The 27,586-nt window shown below is 44.1% G+C and overlaps 1 protein-coding gene across 3 annotated transcripts in view; it reads right to left on the bottom strand.

Moving 5' to 3' along the window:
- CLMP (CXADR like cell adhesion molecule) overlaps positions 1-15,650 on the bottom strand; it is a 56,857-nt gene extending 41,207 nt beyond the window's left edge. For 2 of the 3 annotated variants that reach the window (XR_014950014.1, XM_021541631.3), the window contains exon 1: positions 15,084-15,650. Coding sequence is in view for 2 of the 3 variants with exons in the window: in XM_021541631.3 (XP_021397306.3) it covers positions 15,084-15,234 (151 nt within the window). In the remaining variant the exon portion in view is untranslated. The remainder of the gene's footprint in view (positions 1-15,083) is intronic. The other variant, XM_085560400.1, reaches the window with a different exon arrangement.
- Positions 15,651-27,586: the final 11,936 nt, after the last annotated feature.

The following is a 27,586-nucleotide window of genomic DNA, read 5'->3' as shown; positions in this document are numbered from 1 at the left end:
ATTATATTCATATATCCTTCTATTTAAAATAAGAAACTCTTGTATGTTAACTGTTTGTTTTAATCTCTATGGTGTCCTCGAGTCTGAGTAAGGCTTGAAGAAATTCGCTTCTTCTGATAAGAAAACTATAAATTCTTTTTCTTTGGAAGATTTAGGTGTTCTTTGAAGTGAGTATTTCATTATTAAAAAAAAAAAATTCTTCCTACATACATAGTCTCTATTTTAACATTATGTTGGAACTTAAAACTGTATATAACACACTACTTAAGAGAATTAATACAGCATAATTTTTAATATTACACATATGATATTTACAAAAAACCAATCATAAAATATGCATTTTTCACACCACTAAGGCAGGTGGAACAGGCTGGCTGGGCTCTCCAGCCCCATTTGTGCAGCGGTTCCAGAGCACTCTGCAGCTCAGGAGGGAGAGGCTGCGTGGTCTGAGTGCTCTCCCTCTGACAAATGCAGCATTTTCAGCTCTCCAGTGCACCCCCAAAACCTGGTTAAAGAACACCCCGAAGTGTCACCTCCCTTGGTGTGACCCACACTCACAAATTCCAGAGCATTAATCCCTTAAAACACTGGAAATGGTGACACTCAGAATAAACAGGCATTTAAAAAATGAAGCCTGAATCACTAAATCGTGAATCACTGGCAAAATCCAGGCTGGAACCTCAACATCCTGAATGCTTCTTGGACCAGAAGACACTCACCATTGCTTCATAAAACAAAACAAAACAAAAAATCATGGCATTTGTCAAAACAAAAAGCTCTGCTTTGTGTGGATAAAATTCCCTTTGTCGCCAAGCAAGGGCTTGAAACAATGGGAACAGGAGAGGTTTTGCCCAGAGCAGAGCCCACAGACAAAGCTGCACTGTGGGAACATCTCCATGGCATTGGGTGGATCCAAACAGCTCCTTGGAGATGCTGAGCCCCGGGGGAGCAACTCCAGGCTGTCCCAAAGTGCCACCTCGGTGCCACCTCGGTGCTGGGCACGACCTCACCCAGACAGAAAATGCCAGAGCAGCAGCAGAGCTGATGGCCAGGAACCCTCTGGAGGCTCCACACGGGCAGGATGAAAATTGCTCAGGTGGAATTGAGCCCCTGAACGTCACTGACTGTCACAGACATTCTTCTCCCTCTCAGGATTTTTCATAGAGGTGCACAGAGAGAGGAAAGAGAAAACAATTTCTGTTTCTGCTCCTTGTTTTTCCCATGTGGAATGTGTGTGGAGAATTGTTTCCCTGGAGTGATGCTTGGTTGGATTCTGGTGAGGATTGTTTGAGCCTGGTGGCCAACCCAACCCACCTGGGGCTGGGCTCTCAGAGAGGGGCACGAGTTCTGAGTTAGATTTAGAAGTTAGAAAAAGTAGGTTTGTAGTTTTAATATCTCCTTTAAATAGTATATTAATGTATTGTAGTATAGTTCTAACAAAGAAATCGTTCCGCCTTCTGAGCTGGAGTCAGACATCAGCATTTCTTCCCACTGTGCTCACCTGCATTTCCAATAACTGACAAAGGATTTGTGGGCTGCTCTGTGCTCAAGTGACAATAAACATTATTTCAGTGTCACAGCAGCGTCCATCCTGCTGCTTGTCCTTGCAGGAAGGGATGGGGCTGGCACAGGTGGCTCCCAGTTGAAACAGATTTTTGGAGTACGCTTTAGTTAACAAAATGAATTAAGCATTTAAATTTTAGCTTGTAAAATTATGTGTTGAATTTTAACCTTTTACTTAAGAAACCTTTGCCGTGGTACAAAGGGCATGGGAAATGCAAATTTCTGAAGCTTTTCGCGTGAAGAACAATACCAGGGATGCAAAGAACCCAGATAAAGAAGCTCCTCTGCCTCTGAGCCTGTCAAGACTGACAGATGTACTCAGATAAGCACCAAAAGAACATGGGCAAAGAGGAAATATCACTTCACAGTGACACCCAACACCTGCAGCCCTGAATAAACAAAAAAAGCCAAACTCCCAGCACCCACACAGCACCAGGGGGTGAAGGCAGTGAGAAGCAGTCACCCAGCCTGATAAATCTAATTCCCACTTTAAAAGTTAAAAGGTTCTCACATAAAGTTGAGAACCTTTATGCCACATAAAGCTACATTTCATTTGCTGCTCTTTTAGAAATGTTCAGGCCCAACATCCTAAATGAACTCAGGTTCTAAAAAATTTGGTTCCAAACACCACACCAAGCTTGCTGCTCATCCATTTGCAGGATGTACCAAGAGTAAATAAACAACAATGCAACATACAATTAGTAAATAAACATTCATGCAATGTCAATGGTAACGTGCAAATATGTAAATGGTAAATAAACAGTAATACACCATTCAAATTGTAAATATTCATTAATACAGTATTAGTAAAATAAATTATTACAATGGGAATTAAATATGAATACAATGTTAATTCAATCTCCTTCTTGCAGAGCCCAGCTCTTGCATCAGGCTGAAGCAAAGGAAGCAAAGAGCTGCAACCCCCCTGCACTCACAGAGCCCACCCAGGGTTTGGTGTCCCTGGGAGTCTCCCAAGCTCTCCCAGCAGATTTTTTTGTGACCCTGGACAAAACTCTCTTCACCAAATTCTGTGTTTTGGTGTCCCTGGGAGTCTCTCAAGCTCTCCCAGGGGATTCTTGTGTTCCTGGGGGAACTCACTGCACCAAATCTGGGCTTTGGTGTCCCTGGGCATCTCCCAAGCTCTCCTAGCAGAATTTTTGTCTTCCTGGGCCATACTCACTGCACCAAATTCTGTGTTTGGTGTTTCTGGGAGTCACTTTTGCTCCCCTAAGAGATTCTTGTGTCCCTGGGCCAAACACACCACACCAAATCCTGGGTTTGGTGTCCCTGGGAGTCTCCCAAGCTCTCCCAGCAGATTTTTTGTGTCCCTGGGCCAAACTCACTGCACCAAATTCTGTGTTTTGGTGTCCCTGGGCATCTCCCAAGCTCTCCCAGCAGAATTTTTGTGTCCCTGGGCCAAACTCACTGCACCAAATTCTGTGTTTTGGTGTTCCTGGGAGTCTCCCAAGCTCTCCCAGCAGATTTTTTTGTGTCCCTGGGCCAAACTCGCTGCACCAAACCCAGGGTTTGGTGTCCTGGAAGTCACTCAAGCTCTCCCAGCAGATGTTTTTGTGTCCCTGGGCCAAATCCACTGCTCCAATTCCTGGGTTTGGTGTCCCTGGGAGTGTCCCAAGCTCTCCCAGCAGATTTTTTGTGTCCCATTTTGTGTCCTGCTCTGCAGGAGCAGCTCCTGGGCATGTCCCAGGAGGGCAGGGAGGTGGAGCAGGCTGACAGTGCCAGCCAGAGCCTGGGAGAATGAAGCAATTTCCTCACTATTGCTCAACAAGGCAGGATCCAGAGCAGCACTGCCAGACACCAGCCTCACTCCAGCACACCCAGCCCGGAATTGCAGCTCCAAACCTGCCTCTGCACCTCTCCCCGCAGAGCTGCGGGAAATGCCGCTTTGTTCGGGAGAAAGGGAAAGAAAAAAAGGGAAATATAGAGCCCTGATGTTGGAGAATGTGGCTCCTTTTTTTCCTCTTGTCCCTGGAATTGTGATTGGAAATAATTGGAAGTGTCACTGGAAGTAATCAGAAGTGACAGTCCCTGGGCTACGAGGCTTTTGCTTCAAGTCTAACGATCCCCCCGCAAAACAAAACCTAAATTTAAACAATGAAGTCATAAAGTGATTTGCCTTCAAGGTTGAAAACCCTGCAATATTTTTTTTTAATAATAATAATAAAAAAAAAAAAAAAAGAAGTGCCTGACTGTGGTTCAGTTCAATATTCCAGGCTAGCTGTGTTAGATGAAAGCACAAACACACACAAAAGCACCCCGTGATTTCTGCCCTACCTGGCCAATAAAATTCCATATCTCTGTCAAACATTGCTGTGGCCTTTGAAATTCTATCAAATCTGTAAGCTCACCCAGCTCAAATATTCCAAATACTGGAAATCCACCTAGTTCCAATATTTTGCTGAAGCACAAAGCAAATGGAATGGAGTAATTATTTTCTTTTTTTTTTTTTTTTTTACATTTCTGAAAAGGCCTCCTAACAGCCCATCCAGGCACTTAGGGAGAGAATCTGTTCAAAACACCTCACGGCCACAATACACTCCATGTATTTGTTAAAAACTCATTTTCCTTTTTTTCACGTGCAGCATGAAGTAATTCAGAGCCCAGGATTTCCTTTCAGGGAGATTTCTCTGAGAGCTCAGCAGCACTTCACACCATGAGTGGAGTTCCTCAGCACAGTGGTACCAAAAAATCCATTAATATGTGAAAATCTCTTGGGGGAGCTCCAGTGACTTCCAGGAACACCAAAATTTATCACCATTAATATGTGATAAATAAATTAATATAAATAAATATCTTACTAGGAAATAAGACACTAGATAAATATCTGACTAGAAAATAAAGCTAAGTATTTTAGTTTGGATTCAGCTGTTTGTTAACGATGTGCACATCACTACTGTGCCCACATTTGGGGGTGTATCAGGAGGAAAATCACTTTATGTTAAGTTAAATGAAAATTAATTTAAGTTAGACATGTTCCATCACCATCAGCAGCACGTGTGGGAGTTTCCCCCTGTCTCAGCTGTGTTTTAAATGTTTTTCGTGCAACATGGAGCGAACAGAAGCTCTCCCTTGGAGTGACCCCTTCTCTCCCAGAGTCGGAGCCGTGCTCATCCCTTGCCTCTAACCCTGCACGCTCCATTTCAGAGCAGCCTCCCTGCTGCCAGGCAATGGCACAAAAACCCCCAATCCTCCCTGGCCTTTTCCCTCCAAAGGCAACTCCACTGCCAGAGCCCACCCGGGGTCGTGTGCTGGAAAAGTCTCTCCTCCAGCCCGAGCTTCCCAAGAAAGGCTCAGCAGTCTCTGTTGTTCAGTCTCAAGGCAGTTTATTGCAAGTTTTCTAAAAGATTTTCTCCTTGAGCTGCTGTGGTTTGCTCACAGCTCAGGCAGAGGCACACACACACCCTGACATCCTCTCTGACCCCGACTGCTTCTTCTCTCCCCGCCAGGGCTGCTGCTGTCTTTGATATGGTACATTACGTGTTACATGGTTACAGTTTTCCCCAATGCCTATTACCTATATTAAATGGTGATTTTCTATCTTTTATATGGTACATTACGTGTTACATGGTTACAGTTTTCCCCAATGCCTATTACCTATATTAAATGGTGATTTTCTATCTTTTATATGGTACATTACGTGTTACATGGTTACAGTTTTTCCCAATGCCTATTACCTATATTAAATGGTGCTTTTCTATCTTTTATATGGTACATTACATGTTACATGTTTACAGTTTTTCCCCAATGCCTATTACCTATATTAAATGGTGATTTTCTATCTTTTATATGGTACATTACGTGTTACATGGGTACAGTTTTCCCCAATGCCTATTACCTATATTAAATGGTGATTTTCTACTCTAAACCAATCTGTGAGTGCCAACATCACCAAGAACATGGAGGTGAGGAAGGAGAAAGAGGGAGGACAGGGCAGGCCCAAATCCCAAATCCATCTTAAACCCTCTGACCCCCATGTACAAAACCAAAACCCCCTTGTACAGCACCCAAAAATTCTTCCCTCTACTTTGTGACTACTTCTACTCTAATATCTAAACTTTTGTGACTTCTTGTTCTTCCTGCAAGGTTGGTAACTCATTCCGTGGCTCAAACCCAAAATCACAGCTGTTTCCAGCTGCCTGCCAGGGTCTCAAATGCTTCTGACCTGGGCCTGGAACATCCAAAAATTTCTGAGGGACATTTTGAGTTCCGACACTCCACTGCAGGCACTAAGCTGAGCTCCAACCTTTCCACCCCGCCTGCTTTTCCTGCCACACAAAAAACCATCCTGGCAGCTCCCCAGGAGGAGAGAGAGAGGCTGGGGTGGGTATTGATCCTTGTGGGACAGCAGCTCTGACACCCTGGGGCTGGCAAGTTCTCAGTTAAACATTTGCCTTTTTTCAGCTGCCAAATGATTTCCTGAAGTAAGGGAAGGAGCAGGGGAGGACAGGGTGGGGGTTTTTTTGGCTTTCTGTCACATCCAGCACCTTAGAGCTGCTCTGTCCTCTTTACAACTTGTTGCAAAGAAGAGCCAGAGCTCATTGAGGAGTCAGATAAATAAACCAGGGTGCCAAGGTGTGGTTTAGGAGAGCCTGGCCGGGTGCCCATCCTCCTTTTCTAGGACTGGGCTATTTCTGGCAAGAAGGAGCAGTTTTATTCTGGGTTGGTGTGGGAATCCAGGGCTTCCCTCTGGCTGCCCTGGGACCCTGGCAGGGGTCAGGAACCCCCCTGGACAGAGCCCCAGAGACACTGGCTGTGATCTCTGTCATGGAAAAGAGTTTTCAATCTTACAGGATCAATTACCAGCTCTGAGTGTTTGATATCAGTAATAATTAAGTGTGGCACGGGTGCAAAAGTAAAATTTTAGGATTCTAGATGAGGGGTCCAAAGGGGACAAGATGGAGGAAATTGGGTGTGCCTTGTCCTTTTTCTCCTTCTTCATGCCCTCCATGTCTCACTGAGGTGTTGGCATTTTTCTGTTGGTTCAGGCTGGGGACACACTGTCCAACGTAGGTGACAGATATTGGCACGTTCTTGTAAATGCAGCCCAGGGAGTTTCTGGTATTTAATGTTTGTCACATCCCACTGAGGGCAGAGCCCCACACGCTGCCCTGCAGGACAGAGCTGGGCAGGGCAGCAGAACATGTGAGAGATAAACAGAATAAACAACCTGGAAACCAGCACAGACCAATTCTGGCTTCTGCTTTGGCAGGGGGCTGACAGACAGAGACTTTCTACAATCTCAGAATCATCAATACCTCAGATTCCAGGTTGATAACCAGTGCAGAGCTCCAGGTTCCTGTTGCTCTCAAACACATTTCACCCTGGTGGGGCCAAACCCAAAGGGACAGAGCACAGGGGTGGCTGTCACTGTCCCCAGGAGAGAGGGAGATGGAGGAGCTGGAATTCTGCTCTGCTGGCTTCTCACACATTTTCCATTGTTGTGCTTCCTGCCCAGCCCTGCCCTGTCATTGGAGGCTCGGCTCACAGACCTCCCTGACCTGGCTTCACCCTTGACTTTTTTGCTGGGCTGCTTCTGTAAACTGAGCATTCCTAAAAACAAATGAAGACACAGCTTTGGGGAAAAAACAACAAAAAAACAACAACAAAAAAAAACCCACAAAAAAACCCCCAAGAAAAACCCTAAAACCACAACAACAACAACAAAAAAATACCTCCCCCAAAAAAAGCAACAACAAACAAACCAAAACCAAACAGTAAAAATAACCAAGACAGACCCATTCATCTTTTCATCAAAGCACCACCAAGCTCCTTCTGCACCCAGTGCAGCCCCTTCTGTAGCAGAATAAAACACATTTCAGAGTGTGTTTTATTGTGCAGCCTGGGCTAACAGAGGGAATTGTTTAATTAGGAGTTTAAGGTGCGTTTTGATTAAAATTGTGGGGAAAAGGCACAGAAAGCAGCTTGCAGCACCATTTGTAGCATTGTAACACCAATTTTATTGCTATACACGTGATTTTAGCGCAGTGTAAGGAGGATTTAGAAAGAAAAGATTCCCCAAATACATTTAAGGCTGTTGAGGGGGACTGTTTTCTGTTCTGAAAACAAATCCCAAAGCTGCTGAATCCCCTACAACACCCTGTGTTTGCCTGGAGGAGAACAGGGCTGCTGCTTGTGATCCTGAGGATAAACACCAGCATCTCCACTGGCATTTCTGGCAAGGAGCTTGTGCTGCTCTTACACAAAATATCCTTCTGAAGTGGGCCCCCCAAACCAAACCACTAATTCTACATAGAAGAGACAAAGCCAGCGTGGGTACAAAGGCAAAACACCACTTGTTTTCCATGGGAAATTCAGAAAAGTTGCCTTCCCTCCGGCTATACTTGCCATAAAAACGAATTTTTCTCCACAAATCTGGCTGCTTTTCCTCACTCTGGCAGGTTAGTTTTTCTCCCTTTCCTTCCTCATGGTAAAATGTCATTTCTGGATAAAAAAACTCCTCCACAATAAAGTTTTTTTTGGTTTTAGATGATAAAAATCCCAAGTATTTAATATAAAACAAAGCACCACTGGAGAAAAACAGGCAATTTATCACCAAGTGTCTCAACAGCAAATATTTGATGCAAACCATCCCCGGCTGTGGAAGAACTGGAGTGTCTCAGAGGAGTGTTAACCCTGATATTCTGCCAGACAGCAACTCAATTATGTGTGGCTCTTCTGAATTCCCCCTGGGGCGCCAAATGGATCCTCTGCTCTCCTTTATTCCCTCTCCTCAGGTACTCCCAGGGCAGTGTGCTAATAAAGACCTGGAATTAAACCCACACTCCTCCAGCAGCCTGAATATCTCACACAGCCCATGTTTTGTCACCTGCTCTTGGAATTTGAGAGAAATTTTGACCAATTCCACAAAGCTGCCCTGGAGAGAACAGTCCTTGTTTAAAGCTCCCTGCATTCCTTCAGGAGCCAGTGACAAAGGGGAGGTGAAATCAAGACACAAAATCACACACAAAACCTCTTCTCCCAGCTGCAGGTTGGGATTTTTTTTTTTTTTTTTACACCACTCCTGAGCTAAGATTTGTGCTAAATGTTACCAAAAAAAGTGAGCAAAGCCCTTGTACCACCAACCTTCAACACCATGGAACAGTCAAAGGCAAGAGAAGGAGCCAAAGAAAATGGAAATATATCATATATTTACTATTTTCCAGTTATCACTGAGAAATTCTGGAAATGTCTGGAAAATAAGCAGAAATCAGCAGTCCCTAACCTTTGTTTTGGGCAACCTGGAAACAATCTCCTTTGCTTTCTACTATTTCTAGGAAATCAGCAGGAATAAAGGTCCACATGCTTTGCTTTAAGCAACATAAAAACTGTCTCTTTTGGTTTTTACTGCTGGGAAATCAGCAGGAATAGAGATGCACAAACTTTGTTTTAAGCAACCTGAAAACCCTGCTTTGGTTTTTTACCACTTCTGGAAAACCAACAGGAACAAAGCTTTGTTTAAAGCAACCTGAAATCTGTCTCCTTTGCTTTCTGGGAAATAAAAATCCACAAACTTTGTTTTAAGCACACTGAATTCTGTCTCATTTGTTTTTTTGGGAAATAAAGGTCCACAAGATTTGTTTTAAGTATCCTGAAAACTGTCCTCTGATTTTTTACCACTTCTGGAAAACCAACAGGAATAAAGATCCACAAGGTTTGTTCTAAGGAACCTGAAAATTCTCTCCTTTGTTTTTTGGGAAATTAAGATCTATAAGCTTTGTTTTAAGGAAATGGAAATCTGTCTCCTTTGATTTTTGGGAAATAAAGATCCATAATCTTTGTTTTAAGCACCCTGAAAACCCTCCTTTGGTATTTTACCACTTCTGGAAAACCAACAGGAATAAATTCTCCTTTAGTTTTTGGGAAATAAAGGTCTACAAGTTTTGTTTAAAACACCCTGAAAAGTCTCCTTTGCTTTTTGGGAAGTTAAGGTCCACAAGCTTTGTTTTAAGGAACCTGAAAACTCTCCTGTGGTTTTTGGGAAATAAAGGTCTACAAGCTTTGTTTAAAGCAAGCTGAAAACTCTCCTTTGGTTTTTGGGAAGTAAAGGTTCATAGGCTTTGTTCCAAGCACCCTGAAATCTGTCTCCTTTGGGTTTTGGGAAATAAAGTTCCATGAACTTTGTTTTAAACACCCTGAAATCGGTTTCCTTTGGTTTCTGGGAAGTAAGGGTTCGTAAGCTTTGCTTTAAGGGACCTGGAAACTCCTTTGGTTTTTGGGAAATAAAAGTTCACAGGCTTTGTTTTAAGGAACCTGGAAACTCTCTCCTTTGGTTTTTGGGAACTAAAGGTACAGAGGCTTTGTTCCAAGCACCCTGAAATCTGTCTCCTTTGGTTTTTGGGAAATAAAGGTCCATGAACTTTGTTTTAAACACCCTGAAATCGGTTTCCTTTGGTTTTTGGGAAAAAAAGATCCATAAGCTTTGCTTTAAGGAACCTGGAAACTCTCTCATTTGATTTTTGGGAAATAAAGCTTCATATCTTTTATTTTAAGCACCCTGAAATCGGTTTCCTTTGGTTTCCTCCACCCCAGGGCAGCAGCATCCCACTAAGTTCCCAATTCCCAGTGCACTCACCAAGAGCATTTCTCTAAAAACCAACTCCCCCGGTGGGTTTTGCTTTGCCGTGGCCCAGGCCAGGAGGGTTTGGGGAGCAGGATGCCAAGTTCAGGGTTTGCTGTGCCCTCCCAGCAGGGATTTCACTTTTCAGGGAAGGGTTTTCCAGCAGAGCAGAGCCCCGGGCAGCCCCAGCTCCGCATCAGCTCGGATTTCCCAGCTACCAGCCGTGGATACCTGGGCAAATGCCGGCTGTCAGAGGCAATTCCTCACTGCAGTGGCCCTGCAAGGAGCTGCTCCCAAACCTTCTCCCTGTGCAGCGAGCCGGGAGGAGCTGGGGCCCAGCACAGCAGCGCTGAGAGAGATCCCCGAGCTCCGAGCGCAGGGCCAGGTGAGCTGCTCTGCAGGGATTCGGCTCTCAGCAGCACCCCAGAGTGACAGCCCGGACTGACGGACTGGACAGACAGACAGACCGGACTGACAGACAGCCCAGAGTGACAGCCCGGACTGACGGACTGGACAGACAGACAGACCGGACTGACAGCCTGGACTGACAGACAGCCCAGAGTGACAGCCCGGACTGACGGACTGGACAGACAGACAGACCGGACTGACAGACAGCCCAGTGTGACAGCCCGGACTGACGGACTGGACAGACAGACAGCCCGGACTGACAGCCTGGACTGACAGACAGCCCGGACTGACAGACCGGACTGACGGACTGGACTGACAGACAACCCGGACTGACAGACAGCCCGGACTGACAGACAGCCCGGACTGACAGACCAGAGTGACACACGGGACTGACAGACAGCCCGGACTGACAGACTGGACTGACAGACAGCCTGGACTGACAGACAGCCCAGACTGACAGACCAGACTGACAGCATGGACTGACAGACAGCCTGGACTGACAGAGAGCCCGGACTGACAGACAGCCCAGATGGACTGACAGACCGGACTGACAGACAGCCCAGATGGACTGACAGACCGGACTGACAGACCGGACTGACAGACAGCCCGGACTGACAGACAGACAGACTGACAGACAGCCCAGATGGACTGACAGCCTGGACTGACAGACAGCCCAGATGGACTGACAGACCAGACTGACAGACTGGACTGACAGACAGCCCGGGCTGACAGCCCTGACAGAATGACACCCCAAACTGGCAACCCAGATTGACACCCTGGACTGACACCCCGGACAGACTGACACCCCAGACAGACTGACACCCTGGACAGACAGACAGACAGACAGCCCGGTCTGCCAGCCCAGCTCCCGCGGGCTCACGCCACCGCCGCTGCCGCGCTCTGTGCTGGCCCCAGCACGGCAGGAAGGGCGCCGTGCCCACTGCAGGGCGGCAGCGAGGGGCGAGGGGCTGGCCTGGCACATCTCCGGCTTTGATCCACAAAGGCAGCAGCTCCTGCAGGGCAGGGCGCTCACACCAGCCAACAGCTGGGAAAGCACCAAAACCAGTGAGAGCACCAGAAACCAGTGACAGGGCACCAAAACCAGTGACAGGGCACCAAAACCAGTGAGAGAGCATAAAACCAGTGAGAGAGCACCAAAACCAGTGAGAGAGCACCAAAAACCAGTGACAGTGCATAAAACCAGTGACAGGGCACCAAAACCAGTGACAGGGCACCAAAACCAGTGAGAGAGCATAAAACCAGTGACAGGGCACCAAAACCAGTGACAGGGCACCAAAACCAGTGAGAGAGCATAAAAACCAGTGACAGGGCACCAAAACCAGTGAGAGAGCATAAAACCAGTGAGAGAGCACCAAAACCAGTGAGAGAGCACCAAAAACCAGTGAGAGAGCACCAAAAACCAGTGACAGTGCATAAAACCAGTGACAGGGCACCAAAACCAGTGACAGTGCATAAAACCAGTGACAGAGCACCAAAAACCAGTGACAGGGCACCAAAACCAGTGACTGGGCACCAAAAACCAGTGACTGGGCACCAAAAACCAGTGACAGTGCATAAAACCAGTGACAGAGCACCAAAAACCAGTGAGAGAACACCAAAACCAGTGACTGAGCACCAAAACCAGTGACAGAGCATAAAACCAGTGAGAGAGCACCAAAAACCAGTGACAGTGCATAAAACCAGTGACAGGGCACCAAAACCAGTGACAGAGCACCAAAAACCAGTGTCTGAGCACCAAAACCAGTGACAGACCACCAAAAACCAGTGACAGTGCATAAAACCAATGACAGAGCACAAAAAACAGTGACAGAGCACCAAAAACCAGTGACCGAGCACCAAAAACCAGTGACCAAGAACCAAAAACCAGTGACAGAGCACCAGAAACCAGTGACAGAGCACCAGAAACCAGTGACAGAGCTCCAAAACCAGTGACCAAGCACCAAAACCAGTGACCAAGCACCAAAACCAGTGAGAGAGCACGGCATGCAAATGATCACCCCTGTGAGATGTTCCGACCACGAGAAAAATCAGCTTTTTCCTTAGTTGTTGGGTCATTAAAAATGTTCATGATTGACTTGGAGCGGGGTAAAGGCAGAGATTTCTCACCCCACAAAATTTAAACCAATTTGGGAACACATTTCAATGAAAGCATTGGCTACTTCTTTACTGGGTGAAAAATGCAACATCCTATTACGAACTTTTTGCACTCTGAAGTGAAGAACCACTTCAAAATTCTGCTTTGGAAGGGTGCAGTGTGTTACAAAGGGAGTTGGTGACACTTGACTCTCACTCCTCAGCTGGCCACAGTCGTGTCAAACTCACAGGGCCACCTTCCCCTGCTCAGCCTCTCCTGGCAAAGTGAGCTCTTGTCCACACTCAGCCAAGTCTTTCATCTTGTCCTGTTTTTATAAAGTCTCCTGCAAAGAAATTGCCTCCTGTTTCCTGTCTCCTCACACAGCTGCTCGTGTGCCCCAAAGAGGTAAACAGTGGAAAAGACAAGATTTGTGTATATTAGCCACGTTATTGGGATGTTTAATGATGAAAACACAAACTTTCCTCTCAAGGCTTCTCTAAAACTGTTTTTTTTCCCCACATTAGTCTTCACTTTATCAGAGAAAAGAAAATAGCAAGACGTCACAGGCAGTTCTGTAGATTTTTACTGCAGAAAATCCAGGCTTTAGCCAGCAAATCAGACTCCCCAGCCTCCTTGTGTTCAGGAGGATCCAGGAAGAGGGAACTACAACATTTCCTTACTTTTCCCTGGACTTGCTTCTACTGTTGGTGAACGAAGCTGGACAAGGAGCAGAAAGACCAAATCCTCTGCTGGTAGGGCAGGTAAAGCTCAGGGGGCAGCTCAGGGACCACTGCAGGACCAGGAAACAAAACATTGCAGGTTTTGCTCTGAGTTTGGAAGACAATTCTCCCCTCACCTGTTCTTGGACAGGAGAACCTGAGGAACCTGACTCCAGGTGAGGGCAAAGTGTCTTTTCCTGGGCATTCCTGTGTTCCTCTCATAGTGGGGATGCTGAGGACGCATTGATAATTTAAATTCTCCATCCCAGGAAGGCTTTCTGCCTTCCCTAGCAAACACCTGTCTTGTAAACCAAGCCAATTGATAAAGTTTTGTAGATAAAAGCAGCAAAGGTAAGTAGTCATATTACACACAAACCCACGTTTTCTGCAGCAACAGTTAGTTCCTTTCACTCCAAACCTTCAGCATATTGGAAAATGAACAGGATCAAAGACTGCAATTCCCGTTGTTTCCATCAGCAAGGTGAGCAACCAGCCCCTCTGTGTCCCAAATTTCCACAGAGCCACTTCCCAAGGGCTGAGCTGCTCCAGCCCTGCTCTCTCAGGCACTCCCCACGCCAGGAGAGGCACAAGTGGCCAGGGCAGATGTGCAGGCACCCCCAGCACGGCCCTGCAGAGGAAACCTGTGCTGGCAGCAGTGCCCAGGGCAAAAACCACTTCCCCATTTACCAGCAGCTGCACAAACCTTGTGTTTGATCACCAAACCTCCCTCTGCAGTCCACATTCCACACCTGGGAGCCTTAAACTGGGTTTTCCCCGCCACAATCCCACATTTTTCCCCCAAAAATCCCATTTCCCACCATGTTTTCCCCAAAAAAATCACATTCCCCCCCCCATTTTTTCCCCAAAATTGCCATTTCTTCCATTTTTTCCCCAAAAATCCCATTTTTCTCCCAATGTTTTTTCCAAAAAACCCATTTTCCCCCCATTTTTTCCCAAAAATCCCATTTTTCCCCCCAAAATCACCTTGTTCCCTCATTTTTTCCCCAAAAATCCCACTTTCCCCCAGGAGGGGGGCACAGCTCCCTGCTCACCCCTGCAGGAGCAGGAATCCCTCACACACCTCAGGGCTGCCAACTCTTTTCCCTCCAGCTTTGCTTTCCCACCCTCGTTTTCCATTCCCTGCTCCTCTCCTCCTCAACAAATCAACCTCTCTCTTTTCTCTCCCTTTTCTCTTCCCCTCCATTCAGCAGCCCTTTCTCTCCTTCCCCCCTTCTTGCATCCTTTTCTCCCCCAACTGCTCCCTGCTGCACTCCAACACATCTGTTTCTCATCTTAGGCAAACAATAACCCCTTTTTCTTTTCAACATCTGAACGCCGAGTGCCCAACAATTCAGCACAGTGACACTCTGCCTGAAACAAAGACATTTTATTCACCTTGTTTTGCCCAAGAGGTCCAAGCCCCTCTCTCCTTTATCCCTGAAAAGCGTTGCTCTCTTCAAACAAGAAACACACATTTCCAAACGAGTCTGTTTGACCAACACTTTTAAAAATTAATCCAGATAATCAGAGATCTCTGGCTGTCAACCTGCTCATAAAGTGACCGGAAAAGGATCAGAGCTCAAACACCACTGAAATTACAGTTTTCCATAAAAGTTTCCTCGTTACAAACCCCAGCTCACCAGAAATGGATTTCAGGCACACGGAGCAGCCTCGTGGAAGTTTGATTAAATCAAAAGCGTGCAACAGCAAAAAGCCAACCTACCTAAAAAGAGGATTGGAAATGCAGACATTCCGTCTCCCAGCAAGAAGGAATTTTCCTCCCTTTTTTCTTCCTCTCTCCCAAGGACGGCAGGCAGACCTGCAGAGGATTCAAAGGACCGCCTCTGGAATGCACTGAGGGTAATTGCATCCATGTGCCAGAAAAAGAACCAACTTCACTCTTTCTTCCCTCCTGCTATTCATCCCCTGCTCCATCTTCCATCCACATCCAACCAGAGATTTTTATTTTTGTTTGTTTTTGAGGGGATGCAAATTCAGGGCCCTGAGAGTTTCTGGGGGAGAAAGAAGCAGAGGCAGCACGGCGAGGACTTCACATCCACAGCAGCACAGAACAGTTTTGCCTGTCTGGAGAGGAGAGAAGCAGGGGGAAAACACTGAGCTCAATGTTCACCACATGGCTGCCTCCCACTAGAGCCCCTCCCTGCCATCAGCTGGGATTAATAGTGAAGACCAGTCATGTGGGTGAGGTAGAGCTGATTCCCAGCAAGAATACAGATATTTAACAGAGAAACTAGAGGATTTCTCCAGTGGCAAAACAGTTAAGTTTGGAGGCAGCAAAAAAAAAAAAAAAAAGAAGAAAAGAAAAAAAATCAGATTCGACACTCAGGGGTTGGAGGGAGACTCTTGGAAAAAGCTCCTCAGGAGGATAAACACACTCTTGTGGATGCATTAGCTTTGGGCTCTGTTCTGCCCTGCAAATTGGGGGTTTCAGGCTCTCGCTGGAACCCTCGCTCTGCCTGCTGCGTGGTTTCCTTTCTGTGTTTTTGGAGAAAAAGAAATCCCCTAAAAATGGGTTTCATTTCAGTCGTAGCTGCGCTTCAGCGATGAGGGCAGAGCTCGATCAAGCAGAAATTGGTGCCTACGGGCTGTGAGTTTTAACTCCCTCCCAAGGGGCATTTTAAGGCACACAGAGACACCTTTACAGCCCAGCTTCAGCTTCACCCTCGTGCAGGGGAGCAAGATTTTAAAATTACCTCAGGTAGCCCATAAGGAAACCCCCAGCCCACACAGCAGAAGGGAAATAAAGCAGATTGACCCACCTCGGTGCCTGGGAATAGAGAGCAGAAATTCTTCCCCTCAGAACAGTTATGAAAGTGTTTGCAAAGCCTCGAGGAAAGCAGCAAACCATGGGCAAGGCTGCCAGCCTGTGGTCTGGGACATCACACTCCAGTTTTCTGAGCTTTCCTGCCTTTTCTCATGTAACTCCACCCAGACACCATTCCTCTATACTTTCCCAAAAAAATCAGGGCTAAAATGCTGCTCAGCAATGAAAACAAACCTTGTGCAGAGCCAGAAGCTGATCCTTTTGGCTACCTTCAGTTCAGGATATTGTGGTTTTGATGAAATACAGAAATATTTGTGAAGCCCTCAGTGAGGGGCGGAACTCTTGGAAGCTCTGAAGGAATTTGGTGCCTTTGGTGTTGATGAGCTCTGTAGGTATTTATGGGAAGATAACAAAGATCAAAACCTAGATCTTTGAATCCTAGAACTGAAATCCAACCCTAGATTTGGATAGATCCAGAAAGAATAAAAGGGATAAAAATCATCTTCTGCATCCAAGTTTCATCCAAGTTTTGTTTGCCCCTCCCGGCCTCAGATGGAGACAGGAGCAGCATTTGGCTCCTCCTCTCCAGAACTGATTTTCTCTCTTTATCACAACATTTTAAACATTATTTTTATCTAATATAGTCTGATTATCCAAATCTGATCTAGATTAGATGGATATCAGAGTTCCCACAGAGCAGCTCTGTCCATCCCACATAACCAAATCCCAAGGTTCCTCCAGAACTTTTCCTCACAGGCTTGACCAAACCTGCTGCTGGTTTCCCTAATGAATGCACCTAAAACCCCCTTGATTCTCAAAGCAGGACAGGAATCAATGGAGAAAAATTCATTTTCTCTGCAGGCCAGGCAGCACTGGGCTTGTCTCTGTGCATTACGAGTGTGACAGAAGATGTCCCTGGCTCTGCTGTGAATTCCCTGATGGATTTAATAGGATCAATTCCTCCCCAGGGAGAGGGAGAGGAGTGCTGGCACCCTGCACTGCCTGCCCAGTCTCCCCCAGACAAAACTTCCTTTGGAAATAAGGTTTACAGGTTTTAAACTTGATTTAAAAACAAAGTTTTGTGTGCCCCTCTGTCCTGGTTTGGGGCAATTTTAGGAGAAAACCTCTAAGGGGGTTTCCTCTAGAAAAACAAATTCACATCCCACGGGGCTGGGGTGTGCAGGGCGAGGAGGGTGGAGGGTGGAAAGGGAGGTCCAGGTGCATGAAAAATCTCCTTTTCTTCATCCTCATCCCATTCCACAGCCCGTTCCCACATCACCTCCTCCTGTGGGGTGCTCTGGGGATTCTCCCTCTCTTTTTGGGCTCCTGCAGCAGTTGCAGTGAGGGCAGGAGCAGGGCAGAGGTGCTGCTCACCCACACATCCTCTGCTGCTTCTGTTCTGGGGGAAAAGCTCCTCTCTGCAGCTCTTTGTGCTTCCAGAGGGGAGGAATTCCTGCCAGGAGGTTTGGGACAGCTCTCAGCTGCTGCTCCATGGGAGATGGATCAGGAATTCTCACCAGGAAGAGCAGGGGATGGGAAGCTGATGTTGGAGATAATCATTAAAGCAAAAAGTTTTGTAAAAAACTGTGATAAACTGAATTATCAGTGTTTCAGAGTTCCTGTACTGCTGTTGACAGAACCCAGCCTTTAAGCTCAGATTAAAACACCTGGCTACAAAAATCTGCAGAAATCCTCCTGGGCCACAGAGCATTTTTTGTGGAGCTTCCTCAGTTTCAGCCCCTTGAATTTTGGATGACCAAACCTTTCAGAAAACACACTCCCTTCAATCTTCATTCTTCAATCTTCAATCTTCAATCTTCAATCATCTTCAATCATCTTCAATCTTCAATCTCAAATCTTAGAAGTCTCCCATCCCAGCAGTTTTCCATGGTTTTATGCCCCACCTAGCAAGTGTGGGGACTCTTTCTCTAATCCCAACTGATCTTTTTTGTCAATCAAATTTATCCTTTTCACTTTGCTCTTCCTCCTCCAAGGAAACTCTTTGAGCCTGAGCTGTCCCCCAGTGCTGCAGAGCTGCTCATTCTCCTCTCAGTGGTGTTTTAGTGTCCTCACCACCCAAAACTTATCCAAAAGCTGCATTTTCTCCCCAAAACTCCCACTATTGCTGCTGACTCCTCCCTGGTGCTGATTTGTTTTTGTCTCTTCTCCAAGATTCCCTGCATCAACTTCCCTCACTCGGTTTTAATGATCTGAGCAGCTTCTTGATAAAGTCACTAAAAGAACAAAATTCATTCATCACTTTGAATGTCTTGAGCAAAAAACCCATTTCTGTTCTGGTTTTGGGGTTGCAACTGAAATAAAGCACCAAGAACACAAAGGGAAAATAAAAACAACCCAAATGGCACAAACAAACCTCAAAACAGACAACAAAAAATGTTAGGGGAGAAATAAAACCCTTCACACACATTTCTTTTCACAATCAGCCACTGGAGGAAAGGCTGATTTGTATTTTTGTATTTCTATTTGTGACTTTGTATTTGTATTTGTGGGAGCCAGACCCTGCTTTGTAAAGCAGTTGTTGAAGGAGCTCTCCTTCCTCAGCCAGGCTTCAATAATTGATTAAAAAAGCACAATTATTCATTTAGTATCAGTAGGAAAACATCCCTTCAACGAGGCTCAGCACTCACAGTGTCAGGAAATGTATTTGAAGGAAAAACCAACTGAAAAGCTCTTTAAAGCTCCAGCTCAGAGCCTCGGTACAGAGCTCCAAGGTTTATTTTTCTTTCTTTGAGGGGAAAACACCCCTATTATTTTTTATCATCTTATTTTCCTCTCTGAGGCTGTAACTCAGTAGAGTCAAAAAAAATTGTTCCTCACCCAAAGAAAGAGCATTTTTAATCTCCTAACTTCACGCTGATGCTTCAAAAATAAAGAGCTGAGCACAAACCTGTTACACTGAATCTTTACTAGAAAGCAAACCAGGTCAAAACCTACAAGGTTGAATTTTTATCACCATAAAATCTTGAAATATTTGTACAAGACAAGACCTCTGTTTACAAGCCACGCTCTAAGAACACTCCTGAGAAGAAAGCATCACCCACTGGTCTAAAAAATGCACCAAGGCATGATAAGCAAACAAGAAATTCTCTTTTTCTTCAAGTTTCAGGCTCCAGCTACAAGGAAAAAAGTGAGGGTGCAGAGGAATGCAGGTGTGGGGTTCAGGGGATTAAACAGGGAGGGTCAGGGAATAAGTGGCAAAAATAATTAATGACTTGTAATCTTGAAGGCCTTAATTTTTATTCTAATTTATTCATTAATTGAAATGTAATAATAATAGAAAGTGTTGGAGGAAAAGCTGAATAAACTGGGCAGGAAGAGGAATTTATGTGGAAGTAATGGCTCTGAAAAAGACAAATTGTTTCTTTTAGTGCAAGGTAAAAATCCTTGGATTTTTTTTAACAAGGAATTACTTCTTTCCTAAGTGTGCTGGGGAAGGATTTGAGTGCATAAACTGAATTTAATTGAGAGTAAAATAGAGGAAAACAGAAAGAAAGAGGCTGAAGAAGGACTGAAGAAGGTGTCACTGGGCCTAAAGCTCAGCTCAAGGAGGTTTGGGTGCCTGAGGAGTTTTTCTTGGGACTCCTGAGCATTATTTCTCTTATATTTGTCATTTACTCTGTTGCTTCTCTTGAATTTCTCTTTTATTCAGTTGTTTCTCTTATATTGGTCATTTATTCCATTGTTTCTCTTTTGTTTGTCGTTTATTCAGTCGTTTCTCTTGTATTTGTCATTTATTCAGTTGTTTAATATTTCTCATTTATTCAGTTGTTTCTCTTATATTTCTCATTTATTCCGCTGTTTCTTTTGTATTTCTCATTTATCCAGACAGTGAATTAAATCAAGAATTAAATAATTAAAGAAGGTGCTCCATGGCGTGGTGCAGCTTTCTGCCAGAGAAATGAGGCAAGACAAAGATGCTGCTAAAATCCCTTTTCCCAACACTTTATTTCAGTTTAGATTGCTATATAAAATACACAGCATTTTATATTGCTATAAAATGATGTAATAATGAAATTATTTTATTTATTGAGTGGCTGTACCTCTGCATTTGGGGCTGGAGGTGGCCCTGAGGTTTCCTGCAGGCCCTGACACTGACACCCAGCACCTGCCAGCTCTGCTTTGCCATTTCCCTTCTCTCTTCCTTCCTTTTCCCTCTATATTCCCTTCACACCTCAGCACAGTCCCTGTGGGACCTCTTGCACAACTCCTCACAGCTGATTTTATATTTTATTTCTTAAAATCCTTAAAAACACTTTAAAAAGGTTAATAAAATCTGATCTACAAAAAAAAAAAAAACAAAACCAAAACTAGCAAGGTTTTTTTTTTGTATTTTTGGTTTTTTTTACCCTAACAGCAAATGCTTCAATATTTTTAAATCAAAGTGTCGCAGCTACAAGGTGATTTTTCAAACAAATATTTTGATAACTTAAATGTAAATTTGAAGCTCCTTGTGAACAGAATTATAATAATTCCCTACAATTAAAAATAAAATCACTATATACTTCTGAATTGCCCTTAGGTAACTTTTGTCCAAGTTCTCCCTTCTAAACTCTGCTCTGGTAAACAGCAGAATGAAGTTTACATTCCTGACCACTTCCATCACAGGATGCAATTCCTGGGACAGGCTTTTGCCAGCTGCCTGTGGAAAAGTAAATCCTTTGCTTTGCTTAACAGAATGTGAAATGTTTTGGCTGAAAAATTGTTTTATTCTTAGTATTAGAACATATTATTTAGAAGAGGTGCCACTGAAAAGAAGCATCTTTGAAAAAAGAGAAATGAAGGGGAGAGCTTTGTGATTTTTCCTATCAGTGTCCTGATCCCCACTCTGATTCTCCGTTATTTTTCATTTATTCCATTATTTCTCTCATATTTGTCATTTATTCCATTGTTTCTCTTAAATTTCTCTTTTATTCAGTTGTTTCTCTTGTATTTATCTTTTATTCAGTTGTTTCCCTTATATTTCTTATTTATTCAGTTATTTATCTTGTATTTCTCATTTATTCAGTTGTTTCTCTTGCACTTCTCATTTATTCAGTAGTTTCTCTTTTATTTGTCATTTCTCTTGCATTTCTCATTTATTCAGGTTTTTTTCTCTTATAGTTTTCTTTTGTTCAGTTGCTCCTGTTGTATTTCTCATTTATTCATTTGTTTCTCTTGCATTTCTCATTTATCCAGTTGTTTCTCTTGTATTTCTCATTCATTCAGTTGTTTCTCTTGCATTTCTCATTTATCCAGTTGTTTCTCTTGTATTTCTCATTTATCCATTTGTTTCTCTTGTGTTTCTCTTGTATTTCTCATTAATTCAGTTGTTTTGCTTGTATTTCTCATTTATTCAGTGGTTTCTCTTGCATTTCTCATTTATCCAGTTGTTTCTCTTGCATTTCTCATTTATCCATTTGTTTCTCTTGTGTTTCTCTTGTATTTCTCATTAATTCAGTTGTTTTGCTTGTATTTCTCATTTATTCAGTGGTTTCTCTTGCATTTCTCATTTATCCAGTTGTTTCTCTTGTATTTCTCATTCATTCAGTTGTTTCTCCTGTATTTCTCATTCATCCAGTTGTTTCTCCTGTATTTCTCATTCATTCAGTTGTTTCTCTTGTATTCTCATTTATTCACCCTCAGGGAAGGGGAGGGGAGGATCCAGCAGGTCATTTCCCTGTGGGATGGTCCCACACCCCTGCCCTCTCCACTCCTGCTCTGTTTAATTGTGCTGCTCACCCCAATGCCACTCCTCTATTTAATCACTGCAATTACTGGAGTTCTGTTGCACTAATACATAAAGGAGGACAACTCTGACTTATTTCTTCTACGCTTTCCTGAAATCCCTGAGATTTTTGCCTAAACTCAATTTTTTGATATTTAAGGAAGGTACCTACATATGAGAGGCCTCCAAACTGTTAAAAAAAAATCGCTGTATCCATTATCAAATCCTGATTTTCAGCCTGGTTTTAATGAGTTTGCTGTCCATATGTGACGTTCTCTCTTTCACACAGCCCCCTGAATATCAGGCTAGCCCAGAGATCCGAGGCTGTGAGGGGAGGAACATCAGGAGATGGCAAAGATTCCCAAAAGAGGCTCTTACCCCAGATATGTTGGTTCAGCTCTCTTTATTCTGTGGTGTCCAAGGGGAGAGCGGGGCAAAAGAGAACAGGAATTGTCAGGGTCTGTACAGACTTTGGACAGGGTGGACTTCCCTGGCTCTCCCGCTGGGGCAGGAAGGAGGGTCCAGGGTTATCCGAGCAGAGTCCCAGGGAATGGGGAAGGGGACACAGAGTCCATGAGCTCACTGTGACACTTATGCTCCAAATCCTGCAGGGACGGCCGCAGCCCCACGCGCAGCGGTGCTGTTGCCCGCTCATGCATAGCTGAGCTGCATCGTCCCCCAGCTCCGTGCTGCAGCTGCTCCAGGCCAATGTCCTGCGAGGTGATGTTTAAATCGTGCCAGCTAAGATCACCTTTTAACGGGTCTCACTGATTTAATGTGAAGGGCAAGGAGCGAGGGCTCCCAGAGCCGCTCTCTGGGCTCCTGTCGGGATCCAGCCGTGGTGACACCGACCCTGCCTGGCTGAGGGACACTTGGGAAGCTTCCAGCTCACTCCCCAAACCTCTCCTGACAGCCCCAAGTGCACCAATCCAAGCCTTTAAACCCAGAGGACACCGGAGAGGAGAGAGGAAATCCTCAATGAGCACAAGGGATCTGTGATGGTTTCTTCTGACATTGCTGCTCTCCTTGTGGTCTTTGGTCGTATCTATTATAAACACAGGCAAACCCAATGGGAAGAAATGCTGATGACTGACTCAATTCAGAAGGCTGAATGATTTCTTTATTATAACTATGCTAAAATACATTAATATACCACTTAAAGGAGGATACTAAAATTACATACCATTTTCTCCGACCCTATCTCTATCTCTGACTTAATGAGAACCTATCAAAAAAAATTAAAGGAAAAAGTACATCAACGCAAACTTTTTCAGAAGTTTCTAGTTCTTTGACTTTATTTTACTATGTTTGTATTTATTAGTGTGTGTGAATTTAGCACAAAAGAAGAATACCTTTTCCCTATGCACAGCATATCCTAAACTGTTTGAAAACCCTTAAGGCTTTTCTAATTTAGAATTACTTTGACCTATAAATTTTGGTTTAGGGGCAAAGGTGAGGTGCTGTTTTGTTTTTCTTAGTGAGCATATCCCTGGATTATGAAGCACTGCTGGGTTCTTACAGGTACTGCCAGATGCAGAGACACAGGTTAACCTGCTCCTGCTTGGGCTCGAATAAACAGACTGAGGTACCACATTCTCCTTGCAAGGACATTCCTGACAATGTGATAGGCAACTAAAGTCCACTTCAGATCTGAAAAAGAGATTCAAAATATGCCAGAATTAAAATATATATATATTTTAATGCCATCAAGAAAATCAATGTTACCCCTTACCTATATTATTTTTAAAGTCAGCTTAATTAGCTGATTCTATCTCTAACTCAACTCGTGCCCCTCTCTGAGAGCCCAGCCCCAGGTGGGTTGGATTGGCCACCAGGCTCAAACAATCCTCACCAGAATCCAACCAAGCATCACCCCAGGGAAACAATTCTCCACACACATTCCACATGGGAAAAACAAGGAGCAGAAATAGAAATTGTTTTCTCTTTCATATCTCTCTCTGTGTCAGCATTCAGGAGCACACAGAATCACAGGATATGATTATCTGCAGGTGCTTTTATTGAGAGCTCTGGGAATCAGAGGTCCAGACCCAAATCTGACTCCAACACGGCTTTTGAGCTGAACGTATTTTATATTCTATCCTTATATAACTTATATATTAATTATTAAACTTATATTGTTCTATTGTATACATTGACATGAGTTTCTCGTGATCTTTCTTAGGTCCCTGACCACAGTTTCTCATGATTATTCTTATGATTAAACAGTAATTATATTTAATTACTAAGAAATCATCACATCTAACAGTTATGTAATTTATCATGTACTAGCTACACAGGTGCAGTTCTACAAGTACAAGTTCTTCATGTGCTGAGGGTGTTTATTTTTCCAGGACCTACTAAACTTATTTTTCCTTTTAACCCTAAATCCCCATGATTTTAAAACCCTTTTACTATCATGTGCACTTCTATGAAAAATCCCTAGAGGGAGAGAAATTTTCTTGCCACATATATCCCATAAAGTTTGTCTGTACATTATTGCATCTCTGCTTTTTTGGCTGCTGTTACTGTAAGAATGAATTAATCAGAAGTCTCTGGATGCCAGTCTAATAAAAGTGCATGAAGATGGATCATGGGAATGACCTGAATGCATAGGGGATTTATTGTATGAACATGAGAAAACACATTGGACTGTTCGTGACTAATATTTTTGTTTGATTTATGGATTCTGTCATCTTTTATAATCCTCAAATTAATAGAAAACATAAGAGTCTTAGCTGTACTAAAACAAACAAATAAAAAAAAACCCAAAAACCTTTCCATTGGTAAACTTTATCTACATTAGTTTTTCAAGCATTTTGAAAATTCAGACGTTTGAAATTTTTGAGCTGGTTTATGATTTGCTGAAATAATAAGGGATCCTCTGAGAGTACATGTTATTTTCTTTTTTTTCATTTGCCATAGTATGTGGCTCTGGTTTTGTGATGCTCTCAGAAGTTTCCCTGCCTGTGTTTGAGGAGTGGATGAAATCCAGCCCTCAGAAGAGCTGGAATAGCTCCCATGTGATGTGCCAAAATCTCCTCTCCTGTCTAGCACTACCCTTACAATAACCTTCCTGCTCAATGCTTTGATTGGTTGCTGCTTCAGATATGAAGGAAGTGTTCCAAGGTGTTTGGGTTTTTTTGGAAAAAAAAATTGTGAAATTTGTCATTTCAGCCAATTCAAGTCAAATAATTAGACTAGAAGTTTTAATTCAAGTTTCATTGGAACTACCTTAGGAAGAAATATATCAAAATGCAAAGCTGTTGAGTTGCCATCCCTGGACGTATTTAAAATATGTGGATGGGGCACTCAGAGACATGGTTATGGAATAGGGAAAAGGAATAAAATAAAATAAAAGGGAAAAAAAGGAAAAAGTGGAATAAAAAGGCAGGAATACAGCAGGAAGTGTCTCATCTCTTCCCTCATGGGTTCTCTGGGCTCTGAGCAAATTGTTTGGGCATTGGGGCAGCCTGGAAGAGGCAGGAGTGGGGTTAATGGGAATATTGGGATAACTGGGAGAGGCAGGGTTGGGGTTAATGGGAATACTGGGATAACTGGGAGAGGCAGGAGTGGGGTTAATGGGAATACTGGGATAACTGGGAGAGGCAGGAGTGGGGTTAATGGGAATATTGGGATAACTGGGAGAGGCAGGGTTGGGGTTAATGGGAATATTGGGATAACTGGGAGAGGCAGGAGTGGGGTTAATGGGAATATTGGGATAACTGGGAGAGGCAGGAGTGGGGTTAATGGGAATATTGGGATAACTGGGAGAGGCAGAGTTGGGGTTAATGGGAATACTGGGATAACTGGGAGAGGCAGGAGTGGGGTTAATGGGAATATTGGGATAACTGCTCAGGCCAGGCAGCGGGGAGCAGCTCCTCCCTGCCAGGAGGCAGGAGCTGGGCAGGAGCTGCCCCTGCTGCCCCTGGCAGGCTGCTGGCTGCTCTGCTTTCACAGAACATCTCTTCTGGCAGCAGATCTATTTCTCTTCTCCTCTCTGAGGCTCTGGAGCCAGGTTCCTGCTGGAATTCTCATTTCAGATCCGTGTGTAGGACTGCTCCATCCAGTGCTTTCATGTTCTGAGGGAATCCCAGTCCCCCTTTTTTTCTTCAGATGGGGTTGATAAATCACCCTCAGGAGTCCTGTTCTGCTCCTCTCTTCCTTCCACCTCCTGTGACCCTTCCTGGTTCAAGGGTTTGGAACAGCCCTTGCCGTGCTGTGAATGAATCATTAAATGAATATTCATTATTAAATTACTATTTCTCCAAGATCTCCCTGGCTATTTGAACCTGGGTTTCTACGGATCATGAGGAGTTTAGTCAGAGCAGAAAACCAAGATGAGTTTGCTCCTGTTTCTTGGCAGCCAAATTACAATAGCCCAGCATCTCAAAGGAAACCAATTTTTTCTAATGGTCCCAGCAGAAAGGCAAGAGGCAGAAGGATCTTGGTCCCCTGTGCACAGAAATATTCATGAAGATGTGGAGATTGCTAGACTGGAGTGAGAGCACTCCATCAATAAATAAAGAACATCAGTATCTTATCACATTCGAGAGGAAAGAATGACATCTCTTTTGCTTTCATTTCCTTCTATTTTGGAACATTCAAGTTATAATATTCAGCTCCAAGTGGCACTTGGAGCACGGCTCTGGATTGAAAAAGGGAATTTGTGCTGTGCTAAAGGAATCCATTAGGCTGAGAGGGGGCTGAGCAGCTGTGTGAGCCTGCCCTGAACCCTCTGCTGGGCTGTTGTGCCGAGTCAGGGCACGCAGCCCTGCCAGGCTGGCGACTGCTCTCGGGGCTCCTAAGAGATTGAAATGAAACATAAACCTCAAGGAATTTTGAGATTTTAGAAGAGCTAAGATTTGAGTTAGGAATAAGCCTTACTACAGTTAATTAAAATAAATGAGTAGGCCTTGATGAAGTTAGGAGTTAGTAGTTAACTAATAACTAATTGCTTATCAGCACAATGTTGAGTTAGCTGGGTTTATAATGAAGAATACACAAACTGACAAAGAGCTTTTAGGAACATCAGACAATTGTGGCCTCCTCTGTTCTGAAACCAACTGAAGACAAGGAATGGGAGTTCTACCAAGAGTTCATTTGTCATATTGGCATTGAAAAGGTGGAAAGGTCAGAAGGAGGAAGACTTCATTGACTTCCTCATTTTGGGACCCCTCCCCATGGAAGGGACACCGACCCATTCCAAGGAACAAACCACGCATGCTGAATGGCTTTTGGAGTGATCAGCAGAGGAAGCGAGGAATGGGATGTACCAAAATGATGAATATGGATTTGTATTTTGGGTATTCAACACTTGTATGGATAAAAGGGCTCTGTAACCACCTGGAAGCTGCGGTGTGGATTTGGGAGTGATCCCACACACAATAAACACACACTGTCTAACTTTAAACTGTTAGAGAGTTTTTGCCCATCACAGCTGGACATTGCTACTAGATCAATATCCATATTTCTTTAAGAATTCACATTAATATACTATTTAAAGGAGATATTAAAACTACAAACCTACTTTTTCTAACTTCTAAATCTAATTCACAACTCATGCCCCTCTCTGAGAGCCCAGCCCCAGGTGGGTTGGATTGGCCACCAGGCTCAAACAATCCTCGCCCGAATCCAACCAAGCATCACCCCAGGGAAACAATTCTCCACACACATTCCACATGGGAAAAACTAGGAGCAGAAATAGAAATTGTTTTCT

This window comes from Lonchura striata, chromosome 24, assembly GCF_050655825.1.
Source record: "Lonchura striata isolate lonStrDom1 chromosome 24, ASM5065582v1, whole genome shotgun sequence".
Lineage (NCBI taxonomy): Eukaryota > Metazoa > Chordata > Aves > Passeriformes > Estrildidae > Lonchura > Lonchura striata.
Note: the sequence above shows the minus strand (reverse complement) of the source record. Positions and strands in the feature narration are given on the sequence as shown.